This window comes from Bombina bombina, chromosome 4, assembly GCF_027579735.1.
Source record: "Bombina bombina isolate aBomBom1 chromosome 4, aBomBom1.pri, whole genome shotgun sequence".
Lineage (NCBI taxonomy): Eukaryota > Metazoa > Chordata > Amphibia > Anura > Bombinatoridae > Bombina > Bombina bombina.
Window position 1 is genome coordinate 767,627,340 of NC_069502.1, and position 18,184 is coordinate 767,645,523.

The 18,184-nt window shown below is 34.7% G+C and overlaps 1 protein-coding gene across 1 annotated transcript in view; it reads left to right on the forward strand.

The window, feature by feature from the left end:
• Nucleotides 1-18,184, forward strand: part of LOC128657840 (formin-2-like) — a 213,456-nt gene that overhangs the window by 144,022 nt on the left and 51,250 nt on the right. Inside the window, exons 7-9 of the mRNA XM_053712262.1 lie at nucleotides 11,644-11,788; nucleotides 13,302-13,389; nucleotides 14,475-14,536. Of these exons, the coding sequence (XP_053568237.1) occupies nucleotides 11,644-11,788; nucleotides 13,302-13,389; nucleotides 14,475-14,536 (295 nt within the window). The remainder of the gene's footprint in view (nucleotides 1-11,643; nucleotides 11,789-13,301; nucleotides 13,390-14,474; nucleotides 14,537-18,184) is intronic.

Below are 18,184 nucleotides of genomic sequence, written 5' to 3' on the forward strand. Positions count from 1 at the left end.
CCACACAAGAAATTAACACAAACTGTGTCCAATTACCATCCAAGAACTGTTCTCTTTCTAATAGGACTAAATATTTTATAATATATACCAGAAAAATATACTATAGCAGAGCGCCATCCTACTATTATTGATTGCTCTTTCCTTATTATATATATATATTAAAAATGTTTTTTTCACACTGCCATTTTCGTGATTCTAAGTTACAGTAATTTTGTCTTCTTAAATGGGAATTCTATCGCCAATCAAACCTTTATGATCGGAATTTAACAGTTTTCTATTCCGTCTTGTTTATTGGCAACTGAGATCTTTTGTGTTTTTTTGAAAAATCCAAATTTACAACATCTAGAACCTGGTATCACCATCTCTTTATAATACTTGAAATTCAGCAAAGAAAAAACTCATCTGTGCAGTTAGGTTAAGATTTTTTTTTTAACCTTGTAACTTACCTGTTTCATGATTTACACACAGTAATGAGAACTGTTAAAAACCTGATATAGAAGGTAATAGAGGTTCTGTCACTTTCTTCTAATGGAGAATAATTTCCAGCAGTAGTGTTCTTGCTTTAAGATGCCATATTTCACCAAATCAGAAAATGAGGTTTTCTCAATCAATGGCTGAAAAAAAATATAGAGAGAAAATCTGCCTAGTATACCTGTCATGCCTATATACAAATTAATCTAATGTTAACACTCAGAAACACCACTCTATCCAATAGCAACACGCATAGACTCCATTAACACATTTTTGGTGATTAACAGCCATGAATAGTGCCGTTATGGGGAAATGGATATCGAATATACAGGAAGTTAACAAGCTTGGCCGTGTTTGACTCTGTAAAATCGTGATTATTTTGATCCCCCCGCCCATAGAAAAAGAAAAGACCAGTGCCATTTTACTAATAGAATTTCAGAAAAATTGAAATCAACTCCTATGTGTTTAACCCACATGAAGGGATTAAATGCGTAAGTAGTGGCATATGCACATATGCTCCAATAACATGCTGAATCCTGGTCAGGACTGGGTCAGCAACCCATCTGCTGCAATAGTTTAACTGTTCTTAACCCATTTGTGACGGTTTATAGTTAGGAAGGAGTATTAGCATCATAATAAAAAAGTTCTAATTAATAAGATCTGCATCTTTTTAATTTGTATAATATTAAAGAATATATTTCTCTCTAGTCTTTGATTAGTTAGAGATATAGTTATAGCTCCCCTTTGTCTGCATGTGTAAGTGGATATGTAGGAATAACAACCTTAAAGATATGTTCACTTATTTCCTTGAGAAGCTGCAGTAGGATGATCAATGTAGATTGGATGAACATTTCACAAAAGCATAAAATAAATGTGTTTATGTAAGCAGGTTGGTAAGTGCCATTTTTAGGTAATTTCTAAGGAAAAACAAGTTAACATTATTATCTGAGGAACATTGTTCCAATTTCAAGACCAGATCAGAACGTATTCTTTAGACTTGAGATCAGACACAATGACCTAAATTTAATAAAATGCATTTGTGAATTGTCACGTTGTTTATAACTTGTTTACCTAATGCTGCGTTAGTATATTCACAATTATTAGATTAGGAACCGTGCCAGCTATTATGAACCGGGCATTGTGGTGATTCACAATGGTTGTTATTAAATACTCCTATTAGTCTACTATTGTCCAATAGGATTCTAAAACCTGTTTGTTAAGAATTATAGATGTCATACCTTAGTACCTTTTTATCATAAGTTCTTGTTTTGGTTTACTTTTTTGCGCTTGTATTGTAAGTTGATTACTTATTGTACTTATATTGCCTTGATTAAAAACATTTCTTTCAAGAATATTGGCATCAAATAAGCTAAACCAGCAAAAGAAAGACTCCCTGTATAAATAACCTCACTCTAGCATATGCGAAAAAGAACTACTGAAATAAAATAAACTGAGACAATCTCATCAACTTTGAAATAACAAGACACAATGACAAGACTTTAGAAGGCCAAATGCTGGGCAGAGGTGAAGTTGAAAAATCCTGATGCCTGAGAACCTGCCAACCGCTAGAGATACCCTTTGTTCTATCCAAAGAGACTACTTTACTGTAACAAAGATGTTACAACTATAAACATTCACATAACCTATTTTGTAAGCATGTTTCAGAAGTGTTACAGTTGCAATGATTGCCTTTCTTCATTGCTAGTGGTTCTTGATTTATGTGCAAGACCACATGCATGGGATAACTCGTGCAGCTATATATGTTAATAGCAGGAATACCCAGTAAGGAAGTGTTGGAAAAGATTGGTGAAGCGATGCTTAATTAATTTTGAACATCAAAGCCTGTTGCAAATTCACAAAAATCTAGGCCAATGTGTTTATTAAACGTTCATCAAATTAAATTGAACATTACCTCATAGGCCTAATTGTATAACAGCAGTTTCGAACTGTATTAAGCCAACTGGGGAAGACGTTATATTGGTACAGCATAGCTGCAGTATCAAACAGTTAGAGAGATGAAAGTAAATCTTACTTTATCTTCAAATATCATTACATCAAGAGTTTTATTAAAATATAACTAGATGAGGTGACAATCCAAGACGTCCAAATATTTCTCAAATCTCCTTTCAAGGCCTGTTTCTCATGTCAGTGCATATGATAGTTTTGCAATTGATTCAGATGGAAGATTTGTTCTTTCTTTTTACATTTTATGTTCTACAGCTCCAATTGTATATGGATTAACAAATATCTTCCTATTATCTATTCTGGAGGACAAGAGATTTAATCTCCTGCAACAGAAATGTTTTTTTACTGTAACAGCAATCACATTGTGGAACTCATTACCAAAGGAGGTAGTGAATGCCAATACCTTAGATACATTTAAAAATGGTTTGGATACATTTCTGGCTAGAAACAGAATTCATGGATATGATTGCTTGTGTTAAATGGGTCACCTTTTAGTGGGATTCATTTAAGCTAAGTATATTAGATTTGTATAGGTTGAACTCTATGGACTTTGGTGTTTTTTCAACCTTATTTACTATGAAGTAAATTGGAAAGTTGTTTAATATTGTATGTTCTATCCAAATCATGAGAGAACATTTTTGGGGTTTTCTGTCCCTTTGATTGTCATTTTTCATGAACAAAAAGTTCCTATTATTAAATTACTCAATGATGGGGAAGATTGTTAAAAAATGACATATGACTGAAGGAGAGCTACTGCATTTTACTACATGCATAAAGGAAATGCACTCAGTATTCCTTAACTATATTACTGATAAATTGTAGTATAATACTCAAAAAACACAATTAGGTTTAGAAGAAGGTATTGTGTGCCAAAATTACAAATGGTATTGCTACCATTTAAAAAAAGTAATATACTCCCTAGCCAAGCAACAATATAAAACTTTGTATTAATTATTAAAGTCATGTATAAATACATTGAGCTCATATGTAATTGTCATCTTAAAATATGATCAATAATGTTGCTTCCTCTAATTCTCTGGCCTATATACAGAGGGCCTGTACAAAAAATTGATAAGCTGACATTGGATTCTAATGGGAGCAGATACCGTGCGTACCCATCAAACAAATATGAATGGTATTTATTGAATCCCAGTATTGACCAGAAAGGTTGTAAAGCTTACAGTAGCCAAAAATACATTGCAGCATCAATTGCAGTTTTCAATGGACTCTGACACAAAATCTATATTCACATTGCTGTTACCTGCAGGCTAGGCCAAAGCCTCTTTTATGTGGCCTCCAGGACATATCACTGTAATACATATCCATAAGTTATTACCTTGACCCTGTTTGCCCATTCATAATCCACGTGCACAAGAAACTTCTTGAATTTAAACATAATAAAATAATAAAAAAATAATGTATGGAAGTAAATGTTTAATAAGAAATATCTTTCATTTACAAAAATGACATCAATTCACTTTTCAACTTTGATACTTAAGATTTTATTCTTATGTTAAAATCTAATTACAATTAGTGATTACATTTTTTTTAATATTTCATTTTTGTTACTTTTCATTATCCATTAGGAACAAAATGAATAACAGTAAAATATTAGGCATTTGAAAACTACTCAGAATTCTAATTTCAGATTGGGTTGACTTAAAGGGATAGTCTAGTCAAAATTAAACTTTCATGATTCCGATAGAACAGGCAATTTTAAGCAACTTTCTAATTTACTCCTATTATCAAATTTTCTTCGTTCTCTTGGTATCTTTATTTGAAAAAGCAAGAATGTTAGCTTTGAAGCTGGCCCATTTTTGGTTCAGCACCTGGATAACGCTTGCTGATTGGTATCTAAATATAGCCACCAATCAGCAAGCGCTACCCAGGTGCTGAACCAAAAATGGGCTGGCTCCTAAACTTATATTCCAGATACAAAGAAAATTGATAATGAGTAAATTAGAAAGTTGCTTAAAATTGTATGCTCTATCTGAATCATGAATGTTTGTTTAATTTTGACTGTTCACTCGCGCAACAGCGCACCACTCTTAATCTAGCCCTATGTGGGCTTCCTATTACAGACACACTCCTATACCACAACCAATGAGGTTCACCTTTGCACTTCCTAATTTTGTGAAATGTCAAGGGATGGGAGATTCTTTGTCTCTTACACCCCCCCCCCCCCCCCCCCAGGGAATGTGGAAGTTGGATGGTGTGAAGAATGCTTTAGATACATACACTAGGCAAGTAAATACTGAGGAAGCATGTGAGATTTGCTCTGATAGGGTTACAGACATAACAATCAAAACTTTGGTGTATAAATGACATCCATTTGGATGAGAGAAAGATATCTACTTTTTTGCTGTTCAGAATCACTGCACAGTAATATGTGTCATATGGAAGGGACTTTTTGATTGTTTGATTTTCATTCATTTCTGGACCCGAAACAGCTTGCTAAATTTGTGAACGCTCACTTAAAGGGACACTCAAAATTTAAACTTTCATGATTCAAATAGATCAGGTAATTTTAAATAACTTTCCAATTTACTTCTATTAAAAAAATGTGCAGTCTTTTTATATTTACACTTTTTGAGTCACCAGCTCCTACTGAGCATGTGCAAGAATACGCAGAATATGCGTATATGCATTTGTGATTGGCTGATGGCTGTCACATTATCCAGTGGGAGTGGAAACACATAACTTTGAATTTTTAAAAAAAAAAAAATCTATTATTCATTTGAAGCTCAGACTAAGTGCTATTATTGTTTTTGTTTTTTGTTTTTTTTTTAAATTATTTTTATTAAGGTTCAGTAAATGGCATACAAACAATGCATTTCAGTTCAAATTATAGAGAAAAAACAAAGAAAACGAGATAATTCCCCTATGTACAAATATTAATTGGACAAGTTTTGTTTAACATGGTTATATAGCATTAGTTGGGCTAAATGGTGAACATCTTGCTTGCCAAGTGAACTATAAGTCTTCTAAATGAAATATGAGGCCACTTTTGGAACTCTTAGTGTTATAAAAAAAACAAAGCTACAGAATACTGTCATGAACGTTAGGGGACCACTCATGGATCCCAATAGTGAACCTCCGTTTTCTTGTTTTATAGTAAAGAATCTTTATTTTCTGATTTTATAGGGTTTAGATCCATTTGTTAAACTTAAACTGAAAAACTTATATAAAACCCTTAAATTGATAGATAACAAGGGCCACTCTTGTTCCCATAGAGGGAAGTTCTATAAACTGCAGTCCAAGCAGAGCAGATATATATGTATGAGTGATAGTGATCACCTGTTAGTTATAGGGGTTCTAGGTCTCCAGTAAGGACCTGTGTGAGAGTCTGCGTTGACAGTTACCATTATTTGGAGAATATATATCGTTCTGTTCTAACTAGATGGCGAGGTCGGTATGAAGGAACTATGTTATAGCAGTGTGAGCAAAACCATAATTATATTAAACTAAGGTGTGCTAATGTCTATATAGGAGTTTATGCAGTATCGGATAAATGCTGCCCTGGATCAATACCTTATAAGCCAACTAACTTAAATGTCCACCATATTATGTAGTGTACTTGGGTGTCAAGTTACCTCTCTGTCTTATTTTTTATTTTTAACCTAGAGTTTAAGCTTCTAGTAAAATCAGAGGTGAATGTAACAAATTAGGATGCATAATTATCCAAAAATTGTTCCCAAGATTGGCTGGGCAGGTCCATACAATTTACCGAAGTAGTCTCAATGGTAGATCGTTGGTACATCGTTGGTATTCAAAAATTAAAGTAAGTGAATTTGAAGGTCATCAGTGCTTGTGGGAGCTGAACTTGGCTAAGTCTAGAAGGCCCTTCTAGCTCCTGCTTTAAGTGAATTCAGAGTGTCTTGCTGTCTCGGCCGCAGACAAGTTTGTCTATAACAAAACAGATAGGGAGCATAAAATGTGTATTATATTACTAACAAAGTATAGCATCTAGAGCTATGTTCTATACTATCCCTCTGAAACACTCAGCCAACATGTGACCCAAGAAACAGTTTCAAGCCATATATACAGTCAAGGTTTAGGTGTCAGGGCTAGGGTGACTCTGAGAAGGCATAACAGTGTGAAACATGTGAACACATAGAATAATGCCATAGGAATAAGGTGCAGGTAAAGAGGAAAAAAGGTGATACAAGCTGCCTCTGACTATCTCACTGAATAAGAACACTATGATCAGCACAGGGGAAATTGCTACAAACCATTCCAAATACTGATAATGTCAAATTTTAGGGATCCAATAAAAAGCCAGATGATTATATGAGTGGTAAACGATATAATTTTTAAACATTTTGAACAAATAATAGTGTCCAGCAAACCCCTTTGGATTAAGGTGTAAGCAGTAACTGCAATGTCCGTATCTTAAGCTGGTGAAGGATTTCCAAAATCTAACAAATAATGTTGTCATGCAAAAGTCCCAAAAGGTACTCATAAGTTACTTACATATGGGTATAATATATAATTGGATTGCTTAACCCACTCCATCTCTCTGGAAAGACCGTAAATTAGAGACTCTTCTCCTGGGTTGGGGGTTCCCAGAGACTATAGGCTCATACGCTCAGGTGCCAAATCTAGGGGCTCTGCTATAAAAAAAAAAGTCAGTTTGCATCTCTAGTCCGATAATGGGGGACAAAGGATTCCTGATGTGCAAGTTTCCCACCGTCTCACATTTCCACGAAGGGGGGTAAGGTCGTATTCTCTACATTTTTTGTGGTAGCCAGACATCGCCAACTTGCTTGCAAGCTGCTCTCCTCGTGCGTGGTCAGCTGCTGAACCGTGAGCGGCTCTGGTAGAGAGAGTGCGGTCACAGATTTGTTTAGGTAGATCGGGGCCTTAACCTCTTGTGCTGCGATTAATATAGAGCTTTGCTTTGAAGAGGCCCCCAGCACCACGCCAGCTAGCAATCCATTGCTGATGTTGATCACGTTTAGTGTGTCAGTTCTCTGTAGGGACCCCAGGGAGATCAACAACTGTAGGACCCTGTGGAGCTTTTTTTCCATCTCCTCAAAATATATCCAGGTGTGAGACTGCATCTTCCTTTTCCATAAGTTGATAGCAGCCATTACTGATTCCATGATGAGTCTCTGTCTAGCAGACCCCTACCTTTCTGAATGGCTTTGCGCTACTGCTCCAGTTATTACGGTTGTTGACTTCCCTCAGTTTACAGCTCAGGACGGCTGTTATACCCGGATAAACCGGGGGTGGGGGGGGGGGGGGAGTTAGGTAAAGGCCTCAGACACACATGCGTCACCACTCCCGTTCCGGTAACTTAGCACAAGAGTATGAGGCTTCTTGAAAGATCAAATTTCTCAGAATACATTTATAATAATAATAATTTCTCAGAATAATATGTTTCAGATCTGATATAAATTAAAAGTGGATGTAATGTATATGCACTGATAAGCAGCGCATTCATCATTGAGCCCTCAAAGCACTAAAGTAAGTCGGCCATCTTGGTCGCTGCCCGGAAGCATCCCCTGCATTGTTTTTTTTTGTTTATCATGCATTTGCTGATTATACAAATCTACTGTATTTACTGATCCTTTAATTAAAGATAAATACTCTTTATTCAATTGCTTTTTCTGAGGAACCTGGACAACTGACCTTCATAAATCTGGAGGAAGATTAACTTTTTATTCCCATTCATGTAGATCACTTTAGGTTCCTTTGATTTGCTATAGGATTTTCTTAACCCCTTAAGACCAAAGATGTGCAGGGTACGTCCTACAAAAACTGGTCAGTAAGGACCAAGGACGTACCCTGCACGTCCTCAGGGTTTTTAAGCGCTGGAAGTGATTGTGATCTCTTCCAGCCGTTTTCAGGGTATTGCAGTTATGCCTCCATATTGAGGGATCCTGCAATACCCTTTTTTTAAAGCATCCGATGCAGAGATAGCCACTCTGTAACCCTCTTTGCATCGGCCAGCGATGGTGCCGATCGTTGGTGGCGTGGGAGGGTTAGCAGGGAGGCTTGTGGCCGGCCCATCACTGGTGAAGTTTCTGGATCCTGTTCCTGCAGTGCACGTGTGCTAGATTAAGTGCTAATGCTATGTATCGGAAGGAGGGAGAGAGAGGGGGAATACATGTTGGGGAAAGGAATCTGGGAGGGGGAGGGATGGGGATATGGGTATTGAGGGGGACAGCTACACTACTGAAATGGTGACAAATGGGTAGAGGGGGAATGGTTAGAGAGCTGTTTGGGGGGGTCAGGGAGGTTGGGGGCTAAGGGGGAGATCTAACACTGCAGAATAATATAAAAAAATATATTAAAAAAAGCCTTATTTTAGTACTGGCAGACTTTCTGCCAGTACTTAATATGGTGGTGACAATTGTGAGGTAGTGGAGGGAAAAGAGCTGTTTGAGAGGGGCCAGGAAGGGATCAGGGGGTGGGATGTGTCAGGTGGGAGGCTGATCTCTACACTAAAGCTAAAATTAACCCTACAAGCTACCTAATTAACCCCTTCACTGATGGGCATAATACAAGTGTGGTGCACAGCAGCATTTAGCGGCCTTCTAATTACCAAAAAGCAACACCAAAGGCATATATGTCTGCTATTTCTGAACAAAGGGGATCCCAGAGAAGCATTTACAACCATTTGTGCCGTAGTTGCACAAGTCATTTGTAAATAATTTAAGTGAGAAACCTAACATTAGTGATCGCATTTGCCGGTGAAATGGTCACATGAAATATACCAAAATGGGCCTAGATCAATACTTTGGGTTGTCTACTAAAACAAAATATATAGTGAAGGGTTATTTAGGGATTCTTGACAGATATCAGTGTTACAATGTAACCATTGCTAATTTTGAAAAAGAAAATGGTTTGGAAATAACAAAGTGCTACTTGTACTTATTGCCCTATTACTTGCAAAAAAGCAAAGAACATGTAAACAGTGGGTATTTCTAAAATTTAGAAACTATTTAGCATGGGTGTTTTTTGGTGGTTGTAGATGTGTAACAGATTTTGGGAGTCAAACTTAGAAAAGTGTGTTTTCCATTTTTTCATCATATTTTATAAAAAAATTTATAGTAAATTATAAGTTAGGATGAAAATAATGGTATCTTTAGAAAGTCCATTTAATGGCTAGTGAGATGATATATAATATGTGTGGGTACAGTAAATGAGTAAGAGGAAAATTACAGCTAAACACAAACACAGCAGAGATGTAAAAATAGCCCTGGTCCTTAATGGTAAGAAAATTGAAAAATGGTCTGGTCACTAAGGGGGTTAATTGACATTTTTTCGTTTAGGCAGTCAGATCTAAAGCTTTAAGTAATCCTTTTTCAAAGCATTTCATTGGGTACCATTGCAATGTTAGCAGATTTGTGACTGTGCTTTTTTTTTTTACATAAGACCTTTGTTTGGAAACAGCATTTACAAATATCTATCTCTCTGGGTGAAGGTCTCCCACAACAAATACCTAATGTATATTGTGATCATTACAGACATCAGTGTGTTTAGGGCAAAGTTTGTAATCCTCTTAAAGCATTTCATTGTGAGAGTTTATTTAGGTTACCCTACATTTTACCTTTTTTCAGTATCAATGTAGGCCTTAGTTTGAGTTAAAAAAATGTAATCTCCAGAATTCTCATCTGTGTGGATACTTTACATACTTTTATTTTGGTTTTGATTAAAAGAAATCATCAGTTCTGGGTTAATTCTTTGTATTAAATTTGAATAGCCTCTCAGAAAAATATGCTCTGATCCATGCTGTAAGTGATAAATTATAATCTTTAGTGGGGGAAAAAATGGGAACAAGAGCTAAATTGCTCTGTATTCTTAGAATTTTTTTTGAAAGGTTTAAAGGTGATTCAAATTTGTTTACTAGACTCTTCCTTCAGGGAAGCTCAGAAATGCCTTTTATAAAGGAATTGCTGTACTCTCAAAATTTCAAAAGGGTTGCCCTCCTGTAGGGGTAATTGTGTTAAATGCCAAGAGGAAAAGCCTAACTTAAAGGGACACTAAACCCAATTTTTTTTCTTTAATGATTCAGATAGAGCAGGCAATTTTATGCAACTTTCTAATTTACTCCTATTATCAAATCTTCTTCATTCTCTTGGTATCTTCTTTTTTTGGTTCAGAACTCTGGACAGCACTTTTTTTATTGGTGGATGAATTTATCCACCAATCAGCAAGAATAACCCAGGTTATTCACCAAAAATGGGCCGGCATCTAAACTCACATTCTTGCATTTCAAATAAAGATACCAAGAGAATCAAGAAAAATTGATAATAGTAGTAAATTATAAAGTTGTTTAAAATGTCATGCTCTATCTGAATCATGAAAGAAAAAAATTGGGTTCAGTGTCCCTTTAACTTTCTCCTTTTGCAATTGTCCTAAAATCAAACAAATGTGGTCCAGACTTGAAACAGAATTGTTTTGGCTTACAAGCTATACTGGTTGTCCTATTACTCTAGATATTAGGCAGATATTATTTTTAGATTAGATCCCTCCTAGTCATTGTAATATTGAAAGAAGATCTATCTTCTGAAACTGGTTAACATCTAAAATTCCTTCTATTAAATAGATAAAGAGCAATTTATTACAACAGTTAAAGAACAATTTGATGTTCTCGTTGACAGTGTGTCAAGAGCACACATTTGTTGATAACTAGGAAATATTAATAAATCAGATCCATCTATTTAATGACAAATCTTGACCCCATTGACTAAAATAAATCGTACACATTCTTGATCTGAGATTGTAAAAATTTTCTGAACTTTTTTTGATAAATTTTGTGGTAATTTTTTTATGATCAGGTGTTTGTTGATAAAGACAAATATGAATAAGGGTGTATTAGTGGGCAGGTAGCGTGTTTTGGGTACTTTGTGAGTCTTTATTAATAGATTAATATATTTAGACCTAGTATATTTGTATTGTGTAATGAGAAGCATTGTTATTTAAGAATTGTTCTAACCTATTTTTTTGATCTTATGCTTTTACAATGTTACATTTTTTTTAAAAAATTGTATGCATTGCCAAATAAAACTTGATTCCAAAACTGATCTAAGAATATTTTTATTAGATTAAGATTATAATTTTTTTAATATTTAAAGAGTATATCGAATTCTCCGAAATGCAAGTAAGAATCTCTTCTGAACTGTAGGTCTACTGTACTATTTCTAGTTAAAAATGGTTTGTTTGGTTTTTTTTGTTTGTTTTTTTATTTATCCCTAGAGATTCTAATGTTCCTCTTGTTTGGGAATCCATCAAAGAGCCAGAAATAGACTTTCATGAGCTGGAAAATCTGTTCTCTAAAACTGCAGTAAAGGAAAGAAAAAAGCCCATTTCTGATACAATAACCAAGACTAAAGCTAAACAAGTGAGTAGTTTAGTTGAAAACCACACACATGAATGTAACAATCTGTTTAACTTTGTTACTTTTTCAGCACTAAAACACAAATTATTTTCAGTTGCAGCAGTTTTTAGTCAACATGTTTGCTTTAGCAAAATCACTGTGTAATACATTTTTAGTTGGTATTTATGAAGTCCCATTTACTTGTTTCTGTATAAACACAAACCAAAGTATTCAGTACCTAGGAATAGTGGGCACACGACCATACACCCATTGTTATCTGCTTATTAAAGCCTTTTAATAAATCAGTGTTCACAGTATAGTACATTTCTATGAAATATCCAATTAAAAGCAGGAGTTTGAATCAAGAACAAATGCAATAAATTGTAACAACATCAAGAGACTAAGGGCTCTCTGTACTAAGCAGCAAATGCTGCTATGGAGGTCTTGCGGGCTACTTTCCACAATGTAAGGAGCAGTGGTCATCTGACTGTAACTTCTTGCTCTCTACAGAACCTCTGAGTTGAACATAAAAAGGAATATAAAAAAGGGCATTGAGCCCCAGATTGAGATGATGCACTAGTCTACAATATAAAAATTAACATTTTACCTTAATGTGCCTTTATTTTAAACCCAGGTCGACACTTTCTGAGAACTTACACCAACTCTGATTGGTGCATGTGCACTTTGAACATGCCTGAACTCTTCTCAAGTGGTTTTACCGTGTGAATCTACCAATCAGTTTTTTCCCCCTGCAAAGGATCTGCACAAAGCACCAATCTAGAATTAAAGACACACAGCGATATATTTTGGATACGTTTCGATTGCAAACTTATAAATAATGCTATACTGGAACTAAATAACTTCATTCTGGTATTCAGTATTATTTTCTGTTAATACATTTAAAGGGACACTGTACCCAAAAATTTTCTTTCGTGATTCAGATTGAGCATGAAATTTTAAGCAACTTTATAATTTACTCCTATTATCAAATTTTCTTCATTCTCTTGGTATCTTTATTTGAAATGCAAGAATGTAAGTTTAGATGCCGGCCCATTTTTGGTGAACAACCTGGGTTGTCCTTGCTGATTGGTGGATAAATTCATCCACCAATAAAAAAAGTGCTTTCCAGAGTACTGAAACCCAAAAAAGCTTAGATGCCTTCTTTTTCAAATAATGATAGCAAGAGAATGAAGAAAAATTTATAATAGGAGTAAATTAGAAAGTTGCTTACAATTGCATGCTCTTTCTGAATTACAAAAGAAAAATTTTGGGTACAGTGTCCCTTTAAGCATCATTTATCATCATGTAATTTACCTACTATACTACTGTAGATAAAGTAAGGTAGCAACTGAACCATAACAAAATAATTATATTAATAAATAACAATAATAATAAATAACCGATAATATTGTTATTGCCTTTCTGGTTTAAAGGGACAGTAAAGTGCTTGGATAGAGCATGACATTTTAAACAACTTTTTAATTGTTTCAGTGTATACTTATTAGTAATGATGATAATACTATTTTTTAATTTACAGGTTGTTAAGTTGTTGAGCAATAAAAGATCTCAAGCAGTCGGAATATTAATGTCCAGTCTTCACTTAGACATGAAAGATATTCAGCACGGTGAGTATTACAATTTCCTGCATACTTATTGGTGTAAATGTTGTGTGGGAAAGTTCAGTACAATAAACTATGTAAGTGCAAAAATAAAATGTATGTGAATATGTAATGTAATTGTAGGATTTAATACATTTCTATGTTTTAGTGAAACTGTCTATAATCAGTTTACCTTCCATGCACATTTCACATTTTATAGGCTCTCCATATTAAAGGGACATGAACCCCAAAATATTTCTTTCTAATTTACTTCCATTATTTAATTTGCTTTGTTTCTCTTCTTATCCTTTGTTGAAAAATTGTAGCTAGGTAGGCTCAGGAACAGCAGTGCACTTCTGGGAGCTAGTTGTTAATTGGTGTCTGCTCCTTCCAAACAGGGGGCCGGCAAATGGGGAAAAAATAAATTTGTCAAACAATCTACGGCTTCTTTTTAAATTTTGAGTGGTGTTATTTTTTTTTTATTATGCACTTTTTAACTTTTTAATTCTACTGTATTTAATGGTCCTTTAAATAATGGTTATAGAAAAGCTTTGTAAACAAAATGTGTAGAGGTAATCATGCTCCTAGTGGAGGGTTAGACAGAGATGTACATTTCCCATTGCTCTCTCTATGTATTTTTCTTGTGTATAGAAAGAGAAGGACGATTTTGTGTAAACAGAGAGAGAGAAGCTGATGAGGTCTGCTCTCCCTGCAAACTCAGCCCATTTAATTGGATTGTGGTTTTAATTAACAGACGCGGATACTTCATATACAAAAATATACATAAAGGAGTAATGACCCAAACAATTTAAACTCTGCAACTGATATAACCAATCATTGTAAACACATTAACAAGAAACTAACTTTACAGTATACTGTGCCTTTAAATGCATCTATTATGACAAAGTCTTTAATAGTAGTGTCATTGGTTTTAGAATAAATGTTGAATAAATAAATGTTTAAAAATATTTTTTTGCCTGTTTAATAATTAACATTGGTAGGCAGCTTGGTTAGTGTCTACACTACTTCCTTGATTGATGATGTAAAATAATAATTTCCTGTAATTTAGGCTTCTGCAAAATGATATTCTAATACTTTTTATGTATTTGTAGCTGTCCTAAAAATGGATTACTCAGTGGTGGACCTAGAAACTCTTCAAGCTTTGTATGAGAATGTAAGTAAGACCTTTTATCACTGTTTTCTTCCTTCCATTTTTAAGTGGGTTTTTAAAATTATTTTATTTTTAAAGTGACATAAAGATCAAATTTGAAATTCATTGAATCATTTCAAATTATGGGGTTGATTCCAATTTCTCTGCCAATTCATCTGGTTTTTGGACAGTGTGTCCTTTTTGCTTCAACAAGATCTAAATCATGGGGTTTTACCTGCTGTTTCTTGGAGTCACAAATGTATTTTCAGCTTGCCAAAAAAGCCCTATTTTTAACATGGAGCCGAAAAGTTCTTGGTGATTTACAATCCATTTTCTCAATCCTTTTCAACAGGTTTTCGAGAACATTTTACACTTGTATAATTTGACACATAAATGCACATGAGGAAGTCCTGAACTGGCATTTTTGACACTTTTACAAGTATTCCAAAACAGTTTGAAATAATTATATTATGTTGCATATGCGCAAGACACCCTAAAATGGCTACAGACAATATTTTAGAGTTGTACTCATATACATGGTCTAGAATTCATTAAAGCTCTATTCATCACTAAAGTATAATCCATCTGCAGTAGACAGGACACAAATTTACATATGTAAATGTATTTAATAAGCGATATCCCATACAGCTAAGGAGATCTTCAAGAAAAGTGATAACAATGGAAATTAGGACTCCAACATCTATAAATGGCGTCGTGTAGCTATCACTTTCTTGTTTCTAATTAGTCTTCATAAATGGCCTTTCATACAGGATTTTGTCTTCATGACTGGGCTTTTAAAGGACTTCTATACACAGTAGAATAACACAATCAAGAAATGCATAATAAAAAGACAATGCAAAAGCACTTAGTTTGAATTTAAAATGAGTAGTAGATTTTTTTTTCCTGGCAAATATAAAGTTACACTTTATGAATACACTGAATTTTAAGATTAAGATCATAGATTTGGTTAAGGTCCCACCAAGGGGTGGTGATAAATATAAAATTCTAAACAAGAGAGAATTATTCTGGATTTATAAATTGAAAACTAATGTCCCACTGGGCATGAACCAGGAGGGGGATATGCGTTATTTTGTTGATTGACTAATTATCTGTATGTAGAGTTTATTGTAAATTGACCTTTGGCGTCATTTTGTTATATTAATCTTGGATATGGTTATATTATTATTAGACATGTTCCAAAGCATATTGGTTGGATTCCTTTTATTATAAAAAATATATTCAACAATTGTATTTGTATGCTCAAAACTATACTTAATGTTTCCCTTATGATACATTGTAATTCATTGTTATACTACTGATCAGTTAACTTAGCGTAATTTTGTTGCTATCAGCAGGTTTTGTTTTAATCTTCAGCTCCTATATTAAGCTGTTCCAATTTGAATCACTGTGGGAAATGAAATGTTAATTTATCCATGAGATGACATTGCAAATCCAATTACACGTGTTAAAATATGATTGGAGGAACCAGTTTTTAAATTTAGGCTGTTTTACCTATGAGGTTTTTTTCTATGACTAAGTGCTCTGTTGTGAAGCGAAACGCGTAAGTATGGCCCTCTTCATGATGCTTTTTTACTTTTTTTTTAATATTTTTTTTTCTTTTAACTGCTGGTCAGTAGCAGCTTTTTACTCTCTTAAATATAGTTACTTACATTTTCCTTCCTAATGCAGCATGTGACAGCCATCAGCTAATCACAAAATGCATATTAGACATGTGCATGGCGAAAAAATTTGGTTCGGATTGATTCGGATTTTTTCGAATTTCGGTTTGGAGCGATTCGACTTCGGAAAAATTTGAATCAATTCAGTTCGGATTTGTTTCGGATTCATTCGGATTCGAATAAATTCGGTTCGGATTTTTTCGGATTCATTCGGATTCTAATAAATTCGGTTCGGATTTGTTTCGGATTCATTCGGATTAGAATAAATTTGGCTGGATTCGGTTCGGAATTTCGGTAAGTGTTAGGTGGGATTAGACTAGTATTATGTACTGTACATTAGGTGTAACCCATAGCAGAGTGATATAACCTAATATACTGTACAATACTAGTGTAATCCATGGCCATCCGAATCTACCGAATAAATCCGAAGTTATTCGGATTTATTCAGTAGATTCGGCATTATTTTAATTCGGAGATTTGGTTCGATCCGAATCTCCGAATTTGCCAAATTTTCCGAATTTCCAAACCGAACCGAATCGCACATGTCTAATGCATATACATATTTCCTGTGAGTGTTGCACATGCTCAGTAGGAGCTGATGTCTTACAGTGTGCATATAAAAATATTGTGCACATTTAGGTAATGGAAGTGAATTGGAAAGTTGTTTAAAATTGGGTGCTCTATCTGAATCATGAAAGTTTTTAATTTTGACTTCACTGTTCCTTTTCAAGCAACCGCTGCTACATTACTGAAATCCTAGTCGCAAAGAAGTGTTTCTTTTTGAAATTCCGGTTACAGAGGCACAATCCCAGTTAAAAGGCAGTCACAAAGGCACAGCCCCTATTGAAATCATCACAAAGGCATAACAACATTTGAAAGCCTGATATTTTTGCGGCTACATTATTGCAATAACAAGAAAAAAGGAATAGATGTACATGAACAAATCTCCTTTAGGGGGCGCTCTATAAGAAATAAAATATACAAAAAATAAAAAAAGCACACAGTACCAAAGCAAATCAAATGATACAAAAGCCCATAAATAATCCTAATGAAAAGGCAGCTCTCTGTCAGAGGATGGTCAAAATCCTGATGGTGTTGGTGATCTGAAAAAAGGAAAACACAGAGGCGCCACAATGGCCTAGTACCATCAAAACAAATTATATTAAAAATGTGATGAATGGCTACTCACAAACGTGGTGCACCCAATGGTGCTAGTGGAGCAGGCTGTTACTTCTGCATTGTCCAGCTAACTGTATATAAGCAAACAGCTCCAGGAGTCAGGTTGCTGCCAGACAGTTCCCAAAGTCTTCCTATATAGGGATAAAAGGGAACCACCATTGCCCAGTACAGCTTGATACAAATAAAATGTGATATTCAAGGTCACACTTACAACATCCAAAGCACCTGCTGGAGCTTCTCAGCCGCCCAGCAGACTGATCTCCGGTATTGAACAGGTCACACTCCAATTCCGAAATGAATGGAAAAACAGGGTCAAAAAGAAGCAACAAGTGTATTTCAAAAACTATCTTTTATTAAAAAGCAATGCGTTTTTCTGCTTACACAGGGCTGTTTCCTCAGGCTATTCTAAAACAGGAATACAAATACACTTGCTATATACAGGACCATGTGTACTCTGATTGGTAAAGTGTTAATTGGTAACACTTGAATACTCTTACACAGTTACAATTCAGCTACCATGGTAACAAAAAGAAAAAACAATTCTACAAAATGATACATAGAATCTTATAGATAAAAACACATACCAAATAAATCAGCAACATTATAAGTGTAATAATAAGGACAATTATATACAAACATATTATAATATGTAACAATGTTAAGAGCACTAAAATAATCATGGATATAGTGTTTCTATGTGTTATATAAAAAAAACACATGCATCGTGTGAAGAAAGGCCGTCTATTAAATCAAAGGCAATCAACCATAAATGGTGTTGTACATGTGCTATGAAAACCTTGCATATTGTGTAGGG